The 13,478-nt window shown below is 40.6% G+C and overlaps 1 protein-coding gene across 3 annotated transcripts in view; it reads left to right on the forward strand.

The window, feature by feature from the left end:
- The window catches only part of LOC121275773, a 69,020-nt gene that overhangs the window by 23,338 nt on the left and 32,204 nt on the right, over positions 1-13,478 (forward strand). For all 3 annotated transcript variants that reach the window (XM_041183379.1, XM_041183381.1, XM_041183380.1), the window contains 2 exons: positions 3,504-3,640; positions 8,407-8,529. In XM_041183379.1, the coding sequence (XP_041039313.1) occupies positions 3,504-3,640; positions 8,407-8,529 (260 nt within the window). The remainder of the gene's footprint in view (positions 1-3,503; positions 3,641-8,406; positions 8,530-13,478) is intronic.

Here is a 13,478-nt window from a genome sequence, read left to right on the forward strand (position 1 = left end):
CCCAAAGCCAGTCTTCCATCTACGAGGCACAAGCCAGGAGTGTGGAATACTCTCCGCTTGCCTGGATAAGAGCAGCTCCAACAACACTCAAGAAACTCAACACCATCCAGGACAAAGCAACCTGTTTGATTGCCACCCAATCCACAAACATTCACTCCCTCCACCACCGACACACAGTGGCAGCAGTATGTACCATTAACAAGATGCACTGCAGGAACTCAGCACGGCTCCTTAGACAGCACCTTCCAAACCCACGACCTCTGCTGCCGAGAAAGACAAGGGGAGCAGGTGCATGGGAACACCAGTACCTGGAAGTTCCCTTCCAAGCCACTCACCATCCTAACTTGGAAATATGTCACTGTTCCTTCACTGTTGCTGAGTCAAAAATCCTGGAACTCCCTCCCTGACAAGTTGTCCTACACTCCCTTAAACCAGTTTATATTTCACCTCTCTTCTATTTTTACTTAGTTCTGTTGAAGAGTCATATGGACTCGAAACGTTAACTGTGTTCCTCTCCGCAGATGCTGCCAGACCTGCTGAGTTTTTCCAGGTATTTTTATTTTTGCATAATATTAGTAAATTGTTTTTAACTTTTGGTACAATCTGTGTCTCTTGAAGTCAGTACTAAACCAACCATAACCATTTTAAGTCCAAGGAAGGCGGCAGATACAGCTATTCCCGCATCCAATGTGGATTGACACCCATATTCTTGGTCAGAAGTGATTTCATCCAGGAACTGAGGGGGCACGTAGTCCCTTATTTGATTCTGGCTGTCTAAGGGCCTGCTGTGCATTGTATGATCAAGTTGGATGCATCTTGTGATGCAGTCTTCCATGTAATATTTTTGTTTGTTCAGGATAACAAGCAATATGGAGCTAAGGTGGGTAAACGAAGTTGCACTTTTGATCAGCCATTATCTAATTGAATGGCAGAGTGGGATTAAAAGGTTTAAATGGCCAACCTATTGTTACGGTCAGGTGAGGAGGGATAGAGTGGCTTGCTTCATTTCTCAATCTGATAGCAATGCCGTTTTCTAAAAGGATTTACTTGCAAAACCAGTGGATGTTTAACTGCTTACGTACTGTAAGTAAAAGATATACACAGGCAGGTTTCCTTGTAAATTCTTGAAAAGAAAAAGTTATTTATTGCACATAACACCTGATATAAATTAAAATAATAAAAAGCTCTGACGCTTTCGCACACGTGCATTAACGCATTTAAATAGTATTTTTGTAGGCCAATAAATATCAGTGGCACATGGATCTTGTAGATTGACTTGATTGGTTTCAAGCTGAGCTCACTGGTCCTTCTGGATTCTTTGTCAAGGCAATTTAAAGATGATGTTGGATGATTTATCTTTGAGAGACAGCAGCTGTTGGGTTGATTCTTAAAATGCTGCCTGTGGTGTGTAGGTGGTCAAATAATAGATGGGGCTCAAACTTGCGGAATGAATGGAGAGAGAGAACCCACTCAGTTGCTGCTTGTATTCTGGCTGACCTGGAGAAAGATAGTTTCTTGAAATACATAAGAGGGTTAGTTTGGCTCATCACATTATCCCCTCCTACCATCTAACCAGTTAACCAAACATGGTCATAGCAAGCTGATTCCAGGTTCATGGTTTAGAATTGATTAAACAATGGCTGGACTAGTTCCTTTCTCAGCCAGGGTCTGTTTGTCTGAAGTGATTTTGTCTAATGGCTTATTCGCCAACCAGTTGATTACCCAGGTGATTGCCTGGATGTTTGTGATTGGGTCAGGAGACCTGGGCATTCATATAAGATGATTGTCTTTAACAGCCTGACTCAGGTTTTTAATGGCTTCAAAATTTAAGTAGAGTTATGCGAATGTCAGCAATCTTGGAAGCTGCTGTTTTAAGTCACTGAAATGTTGTTGTTCAGTGTTTTAGAACTCAACCAGTGGTTTCAGCCCAATTAATAAGTAATTTTTGATACAAATCATGGCTTTATAATCCTGTCCTTAATCCTGTTTGAACATATCACTAGTGTTAGCAGAATTGACAACAAGGGATTCTTCAGACATGTGTCTCTGTTTAGTCACAGTCTCATTTTCAGTAATGAGACGTGATAACAGCAACAAAATATGACTCCGATGGATTGCTGTATGAGCAATTTAAACAGAAGGAGCCCAGGTAAGTGTACTGAACAAGTTGAAGTTTGTACACAATACTACAAGTGAATTTTGGCATGGTATCCACAAATAGGGTTTTCATTATCAACCAATTCTGTTAGGAGGACTCTTGGTTGTAACGAGCTGAATCTTCTGGCTGATGTGCGGGCAGCGGAGCCCACACGCCAGCACTGAAGATGTTGTGCGCTGATATCACGCGAGCGTCCTGACGTCAGTGCACGACATCGCGATAGTTAGGTCGGCGGGTGTGCTATGCAGCGCGACATGCGCCCACCATTAATTAAAGGCCTTGTTAAGGCCCTTAACTCGGTAGTCGACCAGGATTTTGAGGGGTTCGTGCGAACTTTGGCTCGGCGCACGAGCCCAACGGGCAAGTGGGTAAGTGATATTTTTTTTAAACAAACCGCATCCAGTGGCAGGATGAGGTTTGATATCGGATTTAAAAATGTTTAATAAAGGTTTAGTGTACTTCATTAACATGGCCCAACTCGTGTGACATTTTCACATGAGGGGGACATGTTAATTTTTTATTGTTTTTTTTATCTTTTGACACCCTTTCAGCGATCTCCCTGAGGCACTTGCATGCGCAGGAAAGAGCGCACTCTTGCAATTGGAGAATCCCCCCCCCCGGCACAAGTAGTGCATAGCGCTTCCGGTCGGGTGGTACGCTGTGTGGGCCTTAATTTGCCCGTCCACGTAAAATGGTGGTGGGGCCCGTTTCGGCGGCTCTGCTGCTGAGTCGGTCAGGCCTGCCCGCCCATCAAGGACAAAATTCTGCCCAATGACTTCTGCCTCTTTTAGACAGCTACTTTTCAGTAGTAGACTGCATTTGCATCCTTGATCTAGGTGGATTGTCTGCTATCCACTATATCTAAGAATAGAAATCGTGAGTAGATAATCCTAACGTTTTCAATTCCCTGCCATTTTTAGATCTTCTATTGTTGAATGGGATTGGAGGTTGCCTGCAAGATTTCTAGAGTAACTTTTTTTTCTAGTTGAGATGTTGGGCTTCTGCTTGGTTTACTCCCACCTTGGTGACTGAGATCTAGGCCTCACCATTGGCCAACATCTCACTACTCCATTGCAGTTGACTTGAGTTATATTATGCCAAACCTCTCCATTACAGATATGTAGGAGACTTTTTGCTTCTGTTTGCTTAATGATAACAGAAATTCAAGTCGCGGTGATCACTAATGCAGAGGCATAATGGCTCATGTCCAGCTGCCAGACTAGGAATAGAAATATAAGCGTTTTCAGGTGTGGGGTTATATGTCATAAACGCACAACACGAATTATTCAGTCATCATCAGTAAAAAAAAAATAAGGTTACAGGCGTGAATATATTGTTTCTACAGGACTGAACTATGTGATTGAATATCAGACTGAACGGTCACCAGATCCAGCATTCTTCTGTGAACTTTGCAATTGTCGAGGAGGATTTGCTTCCTTCATGTCGCATTTACTTGGCTATAAACACAGACTGAATTATATGGTAAGCATTTCTTACATGGCATCCAGTTGTTAAATATGTCTACCCGCCTACAGAGGAATCAGGAACTGCAAAAGGACAGACAGAATTTGCAAATCAGCAGTGTGATGATGAATTGAATTCAATTTGAGTAACTCCAACATGTGTATATCTTTGGAAGAAAGGAAGCAGAATTCCAAATGAATGTTGATGAGTCTAGGGGAGAGAATGAAAGAGATCTGGGAAGGGATGGTGTCAACATTTGCCAGGGCTAGCTTTTCCAAGCAACAGCAAAACAGAGAATAGAGGGCTTTCATGCCAGATCAGCAGATTACAAGTCTGAGGCCTTCGTACTGAAGTGTGCAATGCCCTGATCAGGCCATACCTTGAGTATTGTGTTCGTTTTTGGTCACTCAAGTACAAAGGAGATATCTAAGCTCTGGAATTGATTTGACTTAATGTTGATTCCTCTGTTGAAGGGCTGATTTATAATACCAGAATTCAACTAGTAGGAACAGTAGACCATATGGCTCTTCAAGCCTGCTCTACCTTTTAGTACGATCATGGCTAATCTTGGGCTTCAACACCACTTCCCTGGCCATTCCCCATTTCCCTTGATTCCTTGAGACACCAAAAATCTGTCTATCCCAGCCTTAAATTTAACACAGCCCTCTGGGGTAGAGAATTCTCAAGATACACAGCCCTTTGAGTGAAGCAGTTTCCTCTCAGCAGCCCTGAATGATCAGCCCCTTAGTCTGAGATTGTGCCTCTGTATTTTAGATTGCCCAACCAGCAGAAACGGTCTCTCAGCATCTGCCCTATCAAGCTCCTTCAGAATCTTGTATCTTTCAATGAGATTGCCTCTCATTCTTCTAAATTCCAGAGAAAATAAGACTCCAATTTGCTCAGCCTCTCATTATAGGGTAAATCCCTCATCTCATGGACCAATTTAGTGAGCCTTCACTGTACCGCCTCCAATGCAAGTATATTTCTTATTAAATGTGGAGATCAAAACTGCACACGGTAGTCCAGATGTGATCTCACCAAAACTCTGTTCAACTCTGGCAAGACTTCTTTATTCCTGTATTGTAGTCCCCTTGCAATGAAGGCCAACATGGTATTTGCCTTCCTAATTGCTTGCTGTACCTGTAAACTTTTTAAATTCCTTGTGTAAGCACACAAAGTATCTTTTGAACATCCACACTTACAAGTTTCTCACCTCTTAAAAAATATTCAGTTCTTCTATCCTTTCATCCAAAGTGAATAACTTAACAGTTTCCTCTATTATACTCCATCTATCATCTTGTTGCCCACTTGCTTAACCTGACCATATCTTTTTGTAGCCTTTTACCTCCTCACTGCTTACCTTTCCACCTGGCTTTGTATCATCAGCAAACTTGGATACCTTACTCTGTTTTTTCATCTAAGCCATTAGTATAGATTTTAAATACTGAGGCCCCAGCACTGACCTTTGTGGTACTCCATTATTCACTATCTGCAAACTGGAAGAAGTCTCATTTATGCCTATTCTCTGCTTCCTATCTCTTAACCAATCCGCTATACATGCTAACATATTACCTCCAGCTCCTTGTGCACATATCTTGGCTAGTAACCTTTTCTGTAGCATCTTATTGAAAGTCTTTTGGAAATCCAGGTGTACTGCATCTATTAGTTTCCCCTTTTATCTATCTTACTAGTTACATTCTCAAAAAACTCCAATAAATTTGTTAAACAGGATTTCCTTTTAGTAAAACTGTGTTGACTTTAATCATACAATGCTTTTCCAAGTGCATTGTTAACACTTTCTTCATAGAGTCCAGCATTTTTCCAACAACTGATGTTAGGCTAACTGGCCCCGTTTTCTCTTCTGCCTCTTTCTCCCACCCCCTATCCCCCACTTCTTGAAAAGAGGAGTAATATTTGCCAATTTGCAATCTGATGGGGCCGTTCCTGAACCCAACAAATTCTGGAAAATCACTGTCAGCACATCCACTATCTCTGCAACTATGTCTTTTCAAACCCTAGGGTATAGCCCATCCATTCCCCTGGGATTTGTCACATTTCAGTCCAAGACTTTTTCTCTGTTATTAATTTCCCTAATTTTCCTCACTTTTTAGCCCCTAGTTTACTTTCTTTGTCTGGAATTAAACTCATGTCTTCTTCTGTGAAGACACACACACAATATTTATTCAGTGCCTTTACCATTTCCCCATTCCCATGATAATTTCTCCTGTCTCTGATTCTAATGGACCAACGTTAACTTTAGCCATTCTCTTCCTTTTTATAAGAGCTTTTATATTAGTTTACTTTCATTCTGTTTTTTTTTTCCTTTTTACCAACTTTTTGGTTGTCCTTTGGTTTCTAAAACATTCCAATCCTCAGACTTGTAACTTTTTCTTGCGATATTGTAAGCCTCTTCTTTTAATCTCATACTGTCTCTAACTTCCTGAGTGAGCCACAGATGAGTCTTTCTTGCTGAGTTTTTGTTCTCTCATGGAATGAATTTTGTTGGGCATCTGGAATTGTTTCTTTAAATGTTCCACATTGTTCATTTAGAGGCATACTTTTTAGTCTATTTACCATAGCCAGTTCTCCCCTCATATCTACGAAATTGGCTTTAAGTTTGATGAAAGAAAATAATTAGGAAACAGACTATATTAGATTGACTGTAATGTTAATTAGTAATCCTTGTCTCCAGGGAAGAGTGATCAAAATATGATGAGATTTTATATTGGATTTGAGTGGTTAGGTCCAAAATGGAGGTCTTAAATTTAAACCAATCAATTACATTGTGAGGGGCGAGTTGACTACGGTAGATTGGGAAATTAGATTAAAAGATGTGCTGGATAAGCAATGGTGAGCATTTAAAGAAACAATTATAACTCAACTTGAGGAATAAAAAAAATCTCCATGAATAAAGTCGACCAACCAACTAGAGAAATTATGGATAGTATTTAAATTAAAGAGAAATTACAATGCCACCAAGAAGTGTGGTAACCCTGTGGACTGGAAGGTTTTTAGAAATTGGCAAAGGATGGCCAAGAAATTGATGAAGGAGAAAATAGAATGTGAGTAAGCTAGCAAGAAATTGAAAAACACATTGTAAAAGGTTCTGCAATTATCTAAAAGGAACAAGATTAGCAAATGCAAATGTTGGTCACTTGGAGGCAAAGTGCCTAAGTTATAATGGTGTTTAAAGAAATGGAAGAGGTCTTAAGTAGAAGACACAAAACATAACTGAAATAGTGGAGAGCCATGGATCTGAAGACAGTGGGAAATTTAATGTTTAGAAAGACACTAGAGAAATTAATGGGCCTAAAAGTTGACAAATCCATGGACCTAACGACCGACATCATTTAAATGGTTTTAGAAGACACGGTTGCAGGGATAACGGCAGCTATACTTTACTACCCACTGTCTGCAGAATTGCAGTTTTTAAGGGAATCAGTCCATTATTATTTCCATCTTCCAACAAGCTTGCTTCTCCCCATTTTGCCAAGTGATAGCATCGAGTGACCGTCAAAAGGCACTGCTCTCAATTTCCAGCCATGCCAGCGCACATCTTCCAGATATCTTAGATTGCTACGGGATACGTCCCTATAACCAGAGACTATCTTTTCTCCCTACATTTCTGCTTGGTAGTTTGCTGAAGGGGCACTCCTCTCTGCTGACCACACTAGCAGGAGTACTTTGAATCTGTCTGTGAGACCATCAAAAATAGGATCAGCGTGCATTGTTAAATAATGACTAGGAACTGTGAAGGCCCCAAAGGGATTTAGGGATCCATGTACACTGATCACCAAAATGTAGTTGTCAGTTACAAACAAACAACCAAAAAGCCTAATGAAATGGCTTTATGACTAAATGGATAGAATATAAAGGGGTGTGGGTAGTTTGGCTTCTGCTGTACAAAGCTCTGTTTTGACCACATCTGGAGTATGTGCACTGTTGAGGGCACCACACCTTAAGAGAAGATTATATTGTGTATGGTAGGAGTGCAGTGTAGATTCACTAGAATGTTACCAGTGCTCCAAAGGCTAAATTATGAGGAGCAATTATATAAACTCAACTTGCATTCCCTGGATAGAAAGTTAGGATGTAATTTCATGTTTTTACTATCTTTAAAGGAATTGATAAGGCAGATAGAAATAAACCTTTTTAAGCTGTTAGGGAAGTCTAGGAGAAGGAGACATAGCCTTAAAATCAGCTAAATCATTCAAGAGAAATTAAAAAACACTTATTCATGCAAACTGAAGAAAGTTTGGAAATCTATTCCACAAAAATTGATTAATAATTTTAAATCCAAGATTTGCTAGATTAGAGTAGAAAAGGATATGGAGCCAATGCAGGTGGATGGAATTGAGATGCACGTCAGCTGTGCCCTTGTTCAATTACAGAACAGGCTCAAGGGCCTGAATTGCCCACTGTTCCATTATTTAAAGTACTTGATATGGGTTGCATTCCTGAATTTTTATCAATACTTAACAGTTTTTTTAAAATCCACGTATTACCTGTTATTGAATGCCAACTGAGTACACACAATGTGTGTGTACTGGCTTAATGTTTAAATATGCGTTTTAGCTCAGTTAAATCAAAATGATGCTTTTTTTCCCCCAAAGTGGGAGACCTTGGAAAAGATTTACTGCTGAGCTAAACCTTTTCCAGTATTTAGAATTATGCACTAGAAAACAAAATTTGAAAAAATTGCTCAATTTGTTGAGAGTCAAATTCTGAGTGGATTGTTAAAGACATGTGACATTCCATCCATGTAATACCATTTAATTTTTCAGGCAAAAGTATATCCAGATGCACTACAACTTGATGGAGCAAAACTAAAGCAGTCAGAATTGAATGCACTAGTTAAAGAAAAAGCAGAATTCATTGAAAAGATCGACGGAAGGGGGAACGTCAAGGTAAATTTACTAATGTTTTTGAAGATTTCTTCTGTGCCTTGATCTCATTTGGCAAGGCATATATCAATAGATTTGTTGTTAATATCGCAACATCAAGTGCTGCATCATTTATGTTATTGCGTCTTGGATTAGTCATGGATGGGGTAGTGTTGTCGATAGGCCCCTAACAGTATTTATACCGTTGGACAGAGTATTAAACAAGAAATTATTGGAGCTTGTAACAAAGGTAATGTAAAAATTGTGGGGGGTGGGGGGTACTTTAATCTTCATATAGGCTGAACCAATCAAATTGGCTATGGTGGTCTGGAAGATGAGTTTGTAGAATGTTATTGTGACAGTTTTCTGGAAGAATACTTTATGGAGCCAACTGAGGATAAAGCTGCTTCAGATCTAGTGTTATGCAATGAGGCAGGGTTAATTATTAATTTCAGTGTAAAAGATCCTCTGAGATAAAGTGATCATGGTGCATTTGAATTCCACATTAAGCTTGAAAGTGGCATACTGTAGTCCCAAACAAGAATCTTAAAGCTTGTTACTTAGGTATGAGGGGAGAGCTGGCGAAGGTTGATTGGGTAAATAGACTAACAACATTTGAACATGTTGAATTTTGTCTTTAACAATAGTACATTTCATATAAAAACACTCGGCGAGAAAGATCCATTCCTGAATTACCTGGAAAAACTCAGCAGGTCTGGCAGCATCGGCAGAGAAGAAAAGAATTGACGTTTCGAGTCCTCATGACCCTTCAACCCTCCTGTTGAAGGGTCATGAGGACTCGAAACGTCAACTCTTTTCTTCTCCGCCGATGCTGCCAGACCTGCTGAGTTTTTCCAGGTAATTCTGTTTTTGGATTTCCAGCATCCGCAGTTTTTTGTTTTTATATTATTATTAAGATCCATTCCTGGCTTACTAAAGAAGCTATGGATGGTATTAAATTAAAAGAAAGGGCTAATAGTGTTGCAAAGAATAGTAGGAAGCCTGAGGATTGGGAATGTTTTAGAAACCACCGAAGGGTCATTAATAACTTCATAAAAAGGAAAAAAAAGAATATGAGGCTAAACTAACCAGGAATATGAAAACAGATTGCAAGAGCTTTTCCAACTATATGGTGGCTAGAAGATAGCTAAAGTAAACATTGTTCCCTTTGGCCCAGAGACAGGGGAAATTATCATGAGAAATAAAGAAATGCCAGATGCTTTGAAGAAATAATTTGTCTGTCTTCACAGCAGAAGACACAAATTACATACCAGAAATAGAGGAACTAATAAGAGTGAGGTAATTAATACCAGCAGAGAAAAGATATTAGAAAACTGAAATAATTAAAATCTGACACATCCCAAGACGCGATGGCCTATGTTCTAGGGTTTTAATGAAGGTAGAAATAGTTGGATGCACTGATTATGACTTCCCAAAACATTCTTGATTTTCGCATGGTCCCAGTGGGTTACTGGTTTGCTAATGTAACACCGTTATTCGGGAAAGGAAGGAGAGAGAAAACGGAACGAGAGGTCAGTTAGCCTTATATCACTCGGGGAAAATGGTTGATCTAGGTGTTGAATTTTTGGGTGCACAGGTGCATTTTGATGCATGCATGGCCATGCTTTTTTTTTTCTGGAAGAAATACAATTTTTCTTCACGTTCCCTATCCTGGCATTTTCCTCTGGCCTTTTTGCAGGTCAGGAATACTTAGTGCGCAATATGCACACGACTCCTGCTGAAGTCTGGTTCCTCGTTTTAAATGGGAGGTGAAAATTCAGTTTCCACCTGCACATCATTTTCAACTGGTGGTGCAGGATTTTCGAAACCCATGAAAAGCATGCCAGGTTTGAGAGTTCATAAAGAAAATGGAAAGACTGCTGTGGAGTCCAGAACATTCTGAAAGATGGGTGTGAAGTGTTTTCACACCTTCAAATGTCACTATTAGGTGCTGTATTGTAATTAGATATTTTTAATGCAATGATTCCTCATAGAGATTGTCCTTTTAAATTAATCCTTCCAATGACCAGCCTTGTGTATTTGTTCACATGCATTAGTGCTTTTCCAATGGAGAAAGCACCATACTGCAGTGAAAAATGGCAGCACAGGCTATGATTTAAATGGCTCTGGCTGATTTTTGAAAATATGGTTTTGCCATTTAGGGCTATAAGTCTTAACCACCTGCCCCTTACATTGATTGACAGGCACTCTGCTTTGAAATTGAAATGAACACTTTTTGTTCTTCCCGGAGAGTTATTGTTTGGACAGCTGTGGCCATTATCAGTACTTGGCTAAGTTTTCCAGTATTAATAGGTTTCAGCACAGTAGGTGTTCCATTCAGTTGAGAATGAATGACTGACAGTTTCAAGAAATAACAACGGATTGTTCCTTTGATGTAGTTTCTGTTTTGGTCATACAAGCTACCTATTTAAAATTCCCACTATTTAAAAAGGGGGGCAGAGAGAAAACGGGAAACTATAGACCAGTCAGCCTGATGTCGGTAGTGGGGAAAATTCTAGAGTCCATTATAAAAGATTGAATAGCTGAGCACGTGGAAAACAGTGGCAGACTCGGACAGGGTCAGCATGGATTTATGAGAAGGAAATCATGCTTGACAAATCTACTGGAATTTTGAGGATGTAACTAGTAGAGTTGCTGAGGGGGAGCCAGTGGATGTGGTTTATTTGGACTTTCAGAAGGCTTTTGACAAAGTCCCACATAAGAGATTGGCGTGCAAAATTAAAGCGCATGGGATTGGGGGTAGTGTATTGAGATGGATAGAAAACTGGTTGGCAGACAGGAAACAAAGAGTAGGAATAAACAGGCCTTTTTCCGAATGGCAGGCAGTGACTAGTGGGGTACCGCAGGGATCGGTGCTGGGATTCACAATATATATTAATGTTTTAAATGAGGGAATTAAATGTAATATCTCCAAATTTGCAGATGACACAAAGCTGGGTGGGAGGGTGAGCTGTGAGAAGGATGCAGAGATGCTTCAGTGTGATTTGAACAAGCTGAGTGAGTGGGCAAATGCATGGCAGATGCAGTACAATGTGGATAAATGTGAGGTTATCCATTTTGGTAGCAAGAATAGGAAGGCAGATTATTATCTGAATGACTATAAATTGAGAGAGGGGAGTGTGCAACGAGATCTGGGTGTCCTTGTACACCAGTCGCTGAAGGTAAACATGCAGGTATAGCAGGTGGTAACAAAGGCAAATGGTATGTTGGCTTTCATAGCCAGTGAATTCGAGGAATAGGGATGTCTTGCTGCAGTTGTAGAGGGCCTTGGTGAGACCACACCTGGAATATTGTGTGCAGTTTTGGTCTCCTTATCTGAGGAAGGATGTTCTTGCTATAGAGGGAGTGCAGTGAAGGTTTACCCGACTGATTCCTGGGATGTTGGGACTGACATATGAGGAGAGATTGAGTTGATTAGGATTATATTCGCTGGAGTTCAGAAGAATGAGGGAGGATCTCATAGAAACCTATAAACTTCTAGACTAGACAGGGTTGATGCCGGAAGGATGTTGCCGATGGTGGGGAAGACCAGAACCAACAGTCAGTCTGAGGATACGGGGTAGACCATTTAGGACTGAGATTAGGAGAAATTTCTTCACCCAGAGAGTGTTGAGCCTGTGGAATTCGTTACCACAGAAAATAGTTGGGACCAAACCATTGTATGTTTTCAAGAAGGAGTTAGATATAGCTCTTGGGGCGAAAGGGATTAAAGGGCACGGGGAGAAAGCAGGAGCAGGCTATTGAGTTGGATGATCAGCCATGATCATAATGAATGGCAGAGCAGGCTTGAAGGGCCGAATGGCCTACTCCTAGTTTCTATGTTTACCTGTTGATGCAGTATTTTCTCATTGCCGAGTGCATATTTATTTCAATATCAAATATATTTTATTAAATGGTGAGAGGTTTATTTTCATTCCTTGGGGAAAGATATTTTCCATTGATATTGCATGGAATTTGAGGACTGTACATAGTGCATACTGGGTGAGTAGCAATAGAGGATGCATGAGGGCACTGGGGGGCATTGGATGGCAAGGGAGATCTGAGGGGGCATTGGCTGCATGAGGGTATGGTTTAGGAGGACGTTAAACACCGTTTGGAGTTGGGACACTATGTTCTTTCTAACCGGCCTGCCTCTGCACCCATATTCCTCTCAGTCTAAAGTGGCCACAAACTGCACTGCGAACCCGACACTGGTGTGATGAGACAAAAACGGCGTGTGAAGTCACTCACGGGTCGTCTGTGCAGTTTATGAGCCATGAAAGTGCACAAGTCAGGTTTTTCCTGAGCCCAGAGGAAGATTCAGTTCTACAAGTCTTAAAAATGCACTTAGAAAAGCATAGTATGATCAGACAAAATCATCATGGTTTTACAAAAGGAAATCATGAGTGACAAATGTATGTTTTTCTTTCGAGGATATAATTAGGGGGGGTAGATAAAAGGAACTAGATGCATTTACTTGGATTCCGAAAGAGGCATTTGGCATGGTGCCACACAAGGTTAATATGCAAGATAAGGACATGGAGTTGGGGGCAATATATTAGCATGAATAGCAGAGTGATTAATGGACAAAAATCAAACAGCAGAGATAAACAGGGACATTTTCAAATTGGCAGGACTACTTGCATAGCAAACATTGGAAGCAGCATGCGACAGAGCTAAGCAATCTCACAACCAATGCATCAGACCTATGCTCTGTAGCCCTGTCGCATGCAGTCATAAATGGTGGTGAGCACTTAAACAACTAACTCAAAGAGAAGGCTGCACAAATATCACCATCCTCCATGATGTGGGAGCCCAGAACATCAGTGCAAAAGACATGCCTGAAGCATTTGCAACCATCTTCATCCAAGTGGATGATCCATCTTGAGGCCCCTCTTTGGGCCCCCAGCGTCACAGATGCCAGCCTTCACTCAATTTGATTCACTCCAGGTGATACCAAGAAACAGTTGATG

This window comes from Carcharodon carcharias, chromosome 3 (genome assembly GCF_017639515.1).
Source record: "Carcharodon carcharias isolate sCarCar2 chromosome 3, sCarCar2.pri, whole genome shotgun sequence".
NCBI classification, from domain to species: Eukaryota; Metazoa; Chordata; class Chondrichthyes; order Lamniformes; family Lamnidae; genus Carcharodon; species Carcharodon carcharias.